The sequence below is a fragment of the Poecilia reticulata genome, linkage group LG2 (assembly GCF_000633615.1).
Source record: "Poecilia reticulata strain Guanapo linkage group LG2, Guppy_female_1.0+MT, whole genome shotgun sequence".
In the NCBI taxonomy this organism is placed as follows: Eukaryota; Metazoa; Chordata; class Actinopteri; order Cyprinodontiformes; family Poeciliidae; genus Poecilia; species Poecilia reticulata.
The window spans coordinates 35,412,593-35,421,143 of record NC_024332.1 but is presented as its reverse complement, the minus strand read 5'-3'; the positions used below and the strand labels follow the sequence as shown (position 1 = coordinate 35,421,143).

Genomic DNA, 8,551 nt, shown 5'->3' with positions numbered 1-8,551 from the left:
TTTACTCCAAACATCTACTTATGTTACATAGAGTAGCCTCTTCCTTCTACATTATGTTAATCTGTCTCTGGAATTAAAGTATTAATGTTACATAAACCTCCTCCCCAAAGCAGCAAAATGAATACAAATCAAGATTATAAATAATGTGGTGTACCTGAAAGCATCACARGCCCTTGTGTAATGGTGAGCTGAAAGCAGGTTTGTGCGTAGTGAAGATCCACTTTGTTTTCAATGMAGGCTATTTGTTTACTGTTCCGTAACTAAATGCAATTCTATCCTTCTCTTCAGGCTGCAGTGGAGCATTAGCCAAGCAGTGCACGTTGGCCTACCCAGAATGCACTGTGACAATCTTTGACCTCCCCAAGGTAGTACGTGTGTCAGGGGAACACTTTGTCACCGAGGCTGACCAGAGGATCAGCTTCCGTGAGGGTAACATCATTACAATTCTGCTCTAAGTGCAACATTCATAAGTGACAACGCAGACACACAGAAGAGATGTTGGTTTTTCAAATCTCTATAAAGCCTGTTATATTTGCTATTGATTCATCTTTGACTGATTTATTTGACCTTTTRTGGTTAAATGTAGCGCAGATAAGCATTCTTACACTCATTAGATGTAATCAGGCACCTTGCACACATCAGGAYGGTGAAAGTGAATTAATACAGAATTAAGATAAATGTTTAATTTATAAGACGGAGGCATATGTCATTGTTTTTCTGTTCAAATAGAATGCGATCAAGCCTTAAGTGAGCTTGTGAAGGCGGGGTCTAATAAATGAGGATATCATCAAAAATATATATTTTGTGTCCTTAAATTTTGAGCGATCCACTCAAGTATAGTGTGTGACATAGTAAGGTGGCCTCGGTCCTTGATGCGGCTGTTGAGGGTTCGAGTCCCGGCCCAGTCGACCTTTGCTGCATGTCTTCCTCCTAAACTATAATATAAATCATTTTCCAAATAAATGATTTATTTTAGATCAATAAATTTGGTCACGAGAAAGTCAAACCACCACCATGTTACCCTTTAATACAATGTTGACTCTATTTCAGTTACATAATTGACAAAATCTTCAGTCATAAAAGTTAGATTCATTTCTGGTGTTCAGTTACCCATAGGATGGTCAGAGAGTTTAAAGATGCCTCTACTCTGCATGTCTTTGCTTCATCTATCATTCATAAACAACCATGAGAAAATTAAAAWACGAAATAAACCGGCTAGCATAAAACACCCGGACAAATCATTTAGAATTGTATTTACTGTTATTATTAATGTAAAATACGGGGAAAGGTCTGATCATGCATGTTTGCTTTCACTCAAACGGGGACTCTGTGAAAGGGCAGAACATCTTGACAAAAACAGCTGCAGCACTGATCTCTTTTGTGCTGAAGGGAACTGAATACATCATGCAGAACTACTGAGGAAAAAAAGTTTTGAATGTCAGTGATGAAAGCTGCACTGGAGCCTCTCGTTTTAAGCCGTTACTTTGCATAGAATGAATGCAAACTCCAGCTAATATATTTAGAAATAACCTGGCCATATATTTTACATAAGAGTAATTGCAACGRAAAACTATTCTCTCTTTTACGCAATATAGTCATAACCCATCACTTCTTATTCAAACCTCGCTCCCCAAAGTTAAAAATTGAGTACGACCGTAGCTTAAAACACAAAAAGACATCATTGATATTGGCAGCTATTAACCTCATTATCCTCTTGACTGACTTCTGTTAAGAGTGAAATCRTTGTGTACAAAACTATCAATTTGTGCCTCACACTTTCTTTGTTTCGTTGCTCCTCCACTGCAGCAGCAGCTGAAAGTCTCAGCAGCAGGTAACCTCAAAAACCTGAGGAGAAAGTCAATCCCTTCCTGTCCTGCTGTTCACGCAGCCATGTGACGGGCGCTGCTGCATGAGGCCTCTAAATTTATTTTATTTCAACGTCATGAATTTAAATAAAAATAGACATCGCAAGAAGTACTGAAAGGAAATGATAGACTCTCTAAGCAAGCTGCACGCAGAAGAGAAATCAACTACAAGTGAATGTTGGATAGAGGGCGGAAATTTGACTTAATCAATCTGGGTCAAAAGCATTTAGAACAATTAAATTACAGCAGACATCAACCAATTTGCAGCAATTATATTTAAGCATGTAAATCACTAATCAMGTCACATCAGTATTATGCAGGCTTGTCAACAGAATTAATAATTACACAAAATAATTAAATCTGATAAAAGTGAAGCCTGTGAACCACTTARGGCAGCCCAGTTTGAGTCCTCAGCATCACCCTCTTTAACAAACTGCTCACACTAAATATTGCACCCATCCCTCTACTGCTGATTCTGATATGACCAGCATCAAYGTCACTGCAGTGTTACCTGGAGGAGTCTGAGGGAGAACTTGTTGGAATTGTTGCTTTTCTATAACCACCATGCATGCAAATCTCACACCATGCATGAAAATCTTATATATTCATTCAGCTTTCGATAAATATGAAGTGTTTGTGTCTCTTTCTAAAGGTGATTTCTTCAAGGACTCTCTGCCAGTCGCAGATCTCTATATTCTTGCCAGAATCCTCCATGACTGGACAGACGAGCGCTGCATAGAGCTCCTCTGCAGAATCTATAAGGCCTGTAAACCAGGTCTGTGTGTGTGTCTGGGTGTGAAAGGGATGAGTGTTTTTTTTTTCTTCTTCTTTTGCGAGAAATGAGATTGCAGATTGTACCCCATAATGCAGCTGATCCCAGAAAAGCCTGTCCTTCTGGCTTTGATCAAAGTCAGACTGCAGACAAAAATTAGACAAAATAAGGGAATGGTGCATAAAGGAGGGGAGAGACAGTAGATAAAAAAAGAACAGGTATATTCTTTGTYTAAAYAGCACATTGCATTAAGGAGTTATTTCTAYTAAAACAGCCAAGCACCATCGTTTAGTTGATTTATACGAGTGATCAGTGGTAAATTGTGAGTCAAGATCATGATCTCATCCTCTAAATTTACCCATATTAATAGTTTAGCAACATCAATAATCAAAAACATTAAAAAGACATTTGATTTGTAATAAAAAAATGAAAACAAATCTAAAAACGTGGCATGTTTTTCTAGTCACCTCCCTTTATTCTGATGCTCCTTCTAAACAATTAGATTAAGAACGCACCTAAAAGAGTAAACGGAGTTGATTAGATCAGAATTAATTAGAGAACCTTTATTACTGAACAAACAGCAGCATGAAGATATTCAGTAGAAGTGGCAAAATTAAACCTGATCATGACCCATTAAATAAGCATATTTTTGTTGTTTGWGATGCAGGAGGTGCCGTGCTGCTGGTGGAGGCGCTGCTAAATGAAGACGGGTCTGGTCCACTGACGGCACAGCTCTACTCCCTGAACATGCTGGTGCAGACGGAGGGCAGAGAGAGGACAGGTGCTCAGTATGCTGCCCTGCTGGCTGCCAGCGGCTTCACCAACATCCAGCACCGCCTCACTGGAAAAATCTATGATGCCGTTCTSGGTCACAAAGAGACATGAGAGATGAAGAAAAATGATGCTACCGTGTGTGTAGTASAATAAAGGGCCAGTGTGTAAAGAAGGAAAAAAAAAAATCTATATTTGTTTTTAAAATGCATACAGTTTCCTTTGAGATGCAGTGTTGTCTTTGTCCTGGCTGAGAYGAGCAGCTGTTTCTAAAATGATTCAAAATTACTGCGTGAATGTGAAAAAAAAAATTAAGTTATTTGTAAGCATACAAATTTAAGCATATATAAAATGCTGTCTTCAGTTGTTTCAAAGAAAATGTATTAATGTAAATTGTATCGCCAGTGTAAAAGTGAGAAAAAGGTGACCTTTATAACATAATAAGCTCCAATCTTGTTTGCTGTAAAGAAGATAGACAAAATACAGCAACGTCATTTTTCACGCTATTGCAAACTACCTGTCTTCCATGAAGTGGTCCAATTATTTACAGTTTACAACTGTGGTTTACCATTATCATAGTTGTGCAATACACATCTTAACACAAGTGAAAAGAAACGGCCTTCAACCCCTGCTTTGAGTTTTACTGCAAAAAAACAATTGTTTGACAAAAAGCTAAACAAACRTGAAAACAAAGGTGAAATAGAAACGACTGGATGGTACATCTTTAAGTAATGGATAGGTTTTATCATTTTATTCCATTTGTTTAGAATAAAATGTGAAGACKACAGGTTTATGTGCTCACATAAAATATCCATTTATTATACAKAGRAAATTGGTGGGAAGAAAATACAAATGAGAAAATCCCAACACCTTCATGCCAACTTTAACTGACAAAGTATTACGGCTGAATGAGAAATAATCTCAAGGATATACTTTGGGATAGAGTTTGGATTAGGGAAGAGCCAAAGTCACTCCTGTTGCCAGGCAACATTATCAAAGGTTTTCCTAATATTCTGTCTATCTTCTTCAAGAAACCTGTGTAAGCAGGCTGCAGAAGACGTTAGTAATATTTTAAGACGTTTCAGCCCTGCCTCCGTTCACCACCCACCACAACTTTAAAATAATGATTAGAGAAGGAAATATCATTATTCAATCACATGCATACCTCGGCTTGTGCTCATTTATCTCCATCATAATCCTGGGGAAAGCACAATTGTACAATAAAAAAAACAAAATAAATCCTCAGACATCAAAGGATTATCTTGGACGAATTACATTTAAAATGTACCGTATTTTGCTTATATTAAATAATCTTTTTGTGAGGCACAACTCTGTGTCTTCAGAATGAATTGCAATGGACCTTACCAAGCTCCGCCCAGAAACGCCCTCTAAAATCCCACGTGGCTGCATGTCTCACAAACAAAGCCTCGCGGAGCTTAGTTTCTATGTAAACATGGGGTCTTTCATTTCGACTGACTCTGCAGAGTATTTCTGAGTCGATTAATTTTGCATTTCTGCCGGATTTTCACATAATATCAGCCACCACAATGGACAGGGGAGCCAACAAGTTAATGTCATCTTTTTTGGACGACATCAAGGTGTTTTAGCCACACGATGCCTCCAACATTTAGTCACAGCGAAATGCTACTGGTCGATGAGCAAAACAGCAGATCCTCAGACCCTCGGCATAAATATAGCTGTGGACAAGATCACTGATGGCTATTGTTCTTGTAAGGCTGGGTAAGTCGGGCATTCGTGGTTTTTAGGGTTACCTTTGAAACCAGTGATTTTTTTTGGCAAATGTTTGAGTGTGCCTAGGCCTTATACACTGTACTCGGTGCTAGCGTGGCTAACACAATTATAGTTTAGTAAAAAGCCTTTTCAGGTCAAATAAAATCTTTAATGTATGTCAGATACGGTACACATTGCATATTGATCTGTTCAGCTAACGTTAAGCTGTAACAGACAGACTTCAGGATGTAGAAGTTGTATCAGTACTGCCATTATGCTGTACTTGGCTAAAAGGTTTTCATAATGGATGTGTTCATTATTGATTTTTTTTTCATTCACTAAACACAAAGAAAGCAAAGCAATAATACTTACGCCAGCAGACACTTTGTTCTTATTGATCCTACGACAGTTGAGCTGCAAATGCGGTCGTGCACAAGCTTTGATCCAAGCAAGGCTTTCCGTTTCAGATTTTGGAAATCTGTGAATTTTAGTTCCACAAATACAATCAGGATACCTGACATCGCCTGTACAGATACCCCACTGACGGTGGAGAACCATTCTTTTTCGAGTCCTGACGCAAAACCTTTCTGTCGCTCTGCTAGTCCACAATGTACATTAGCATGTGTTTACTACTGTAGCTTGTGTTTGTGAGACGGTCACGCACGTGGTAGCTGCTGTGACGTAAAATGGGCATTAGCCAATGAAACGCGGCCCGTGTGGTAAGGTCCATAGAACCCCCAAGGATGACGATAGCATGAGAATTGAGCAGAGTGGGTAAGTAAATACCTACCTGTAAGTGCAGGCTATAAGTGTTCAGGAAAATCTTCTCCAAAGTCTTCAAGAGACTCTTAAAGTCATGGAGTTAAACCCTGTTCTGAGACAGCTTGATCAACACTTGTGAAACGGCAAGTAAAAGCAGTCTGACTGCCATACGCAGGGTGAAGGCGGTACCAGAATACATCACTGACAGGAACACAGTGATCAAGAAAGAGTTCAAGTGTGTATGACTTGATTTATTCTGTAACCTCCTCTCTTGGAGTTCCAGATTACTAAATAATGCTAAGCTAATGTTGCCTCTGCAAAATCAGCAAGCATCTCCCACTGTGGACGAAAAAAAGGGATTAAAAATACATTAACTTTTCAAAGGAGATTGTAGCTTTTGTTTCAAATTTACACCTTCCTCCTCTGCCTGTTATTGTGTCACTCTCCATTAGCGATATCCGCTTCAGTCCCAAAGAACCCCGAGGGCTGCACCATGTCCCAGCAGACATTGGGTGAGAGGTGAGGTACACAGGGCTAATGCAAAGAGACAGAGAGCCTTGCACGCTCACACCGACGGCCAATTTATAATAAACCACCACCCACATCTTTTGACATGCAAACAAAGAGGAAACATGCCGACTCCAGACAGAGAGTATGTGGCCAAACAGCAGGTTCAATCCTGCTGTGAGACAAAAGGACACGTTGCATACTATGAATGTGATTAATGTGGAAAATCAGAAAGACATGTTTATAAGTAAGAGGAGGTTAACCAGATTTAGTTCCAGCAGAGTTTGTGATATTGGAAAGCCAAAAGAGAAATCTGTCTGAATTCACTTCCTCTACATCAGTAAAACAACTCCAGAACTACTTCGTGGTAAATTTCAAAGCACTTATCTTCATGCCTAGATTCTTAATAATAGCTTGGATTAAAAAAAAAAAAATTACCAAGAGTTTGCTTCACGAGACGCACTTTGATGAGAAATATGGTGACGTATCAATATCGTGAGATTTCATATCCTGTTACTGTCAATTAACAAGCATAATCCTATTTTAATAGATGAGGTCCCATCAGAATTTCACACTGCTCTGCCGATGCTACTGAAAAGATCAAATAATTTCTATATTACCAATTCTTATCATGCAACACCGAGGCAGCGTCTGATCCTCATTCTGTGCTGTTCCTCACACAGCTGTCTTTGTGTTGTGTTCTTTGTGAAAATGGACATGACTTAATGAATCTTCTCCACAATAGAGGTGGGGTGGGATCTTGAATTTCGCTGCCACTCTACTTTGTGAGTCAGTTTTGTTCGCTGCATCGTCCTTTTCTCTCAAAACGTCGCCCCTCATTGTGCTCCAACTCAGACGTGGCGCARCACCCTTTACAAAATGTATTGAGCGACACCGGTTGTGAATGGAAAGACTGAATCTGATAGGCATTTTTAGATTTCTCACGAGTGTTTAATAACATGGTTTCTTTTTACATGCGTTGATACCAAAATGTCTTTTATTTTTGCAGAAAAAAGCCWTGACAAAATGAGTTTCCATTATATCAACCACTGCCTTTTGCAGCTGAGAAAAGATCATTATAGGCTGTCTAAAACCATCATTACTAAAAGATTTTTTCCTTCAAATGACTACCTTACCACTGATCATTTTTGTTTAACTCGTATTTTTTCTCAGTCATTCGCACTCTGCCYTGTAATACATTCTACTATTTCTTTTTTACTCTGAGCTGCRAATTAATCAGACTTCAGAGAGCTAGAAGTTAAAACTGATCTCAAATCCGTGTGGACACATACAGAATCTGCTTAATTAAGGGAAATAAATGACTGTGGAAGTATAATGTTGCCGACATTATTTCATGGTGGTCAACTTGTACCTTGTGCTCGAACACCATGGGACGACAGTACGACATAATCATTTTCAACCCTAAATTTACAGCTCTTTTTGTCACAGTTATACACTCACTTCAAAAAGTTCTTACTCTAAGATTTTCACCATTTGGAAGCATAAGACAACACTTTGGTGAAAAAGCTCTCATCCTTTACAGATCTTTCTGCCTTTTTTCCTCTGGTCCACACTTGCATGTTTCAGATTGCAATTAAATGCCGCAAAAAGACACCGAGTAACTGCAAAATGCAGTTTTCAAATAATGTTTTTTATTTTTTTCTTTATTGATGGGAAAGCTGAACGAAAAGCCTTCTCATTTGCTCAAAAATATCTTTATGAAATATGAATATTTTCAGTTATAAAAGTTACTTTCTTATCTAGAAGGGRAAAAAAAAWACCTCAGTACCATAACTAGGTGTATCCTCGTCAATGAACCTTTTTTTAATTCACTGCTGTAGGCTTAGCAAGAAATTCTGCAACAGAAACCAGATAAGGCAAAGAAAAGGTTTTGGGTAAAATATTGGAATAGAAAATTACATGGAGGGTGGATTCTGGGAGGAAAATGATAAATAGTAAACAGCATTGAGTATTTGTTTGAATTTKAATTTAATCATTATTGTATCACAATTTTTTCAAGTTTGTTTCCACTTAATCCCATTGAAAGTTGATAGAATTTCCCTGGGTGGCATCCTTACTGTTTTGCATTTTAAAGCAAAACGGAACATTAGAAATGTGCACAGTTTTTCTTCTGCTTTTAATA

The 8,551-nt window shown here is 38.4% G+C and overlaps 1 protein-coding gene across 2 annotated transcripts in view; it reads left to right on the top strand.

Moving 5' to 3' along the window:
• asmt (acetylserotonin O-methyltransferase) overlaps positions 1–3,914 on the top strand; it is an 18,419-nt gene extending 14,505 nt beyond the window's left edge. The window contains exons 6-8 of one of the 2 annotated variants that reach the window (XM_008403756.1): positions 289–429; positions 2,518–2,640; positions 3,305–3,914. In XM_008403756.1, the coding sequence (XP_008401978.1) occupies positions 289–429; positions 2,518–2,640; positions 3,305–3,522 (482 nt within the window). In that variant the 3' untranslated portion in view covers positions 3,523–3,914. The remainder of the gene's footprint in view (positions 1–288; positions 430–2,517; positions 2,641–3,304) is intronic. The other variant, XM_017308591.1, reaches the window with a different exon arrangement.
• Positions 3,915–8,551: the final 4,637 nt, after the last annotated feature.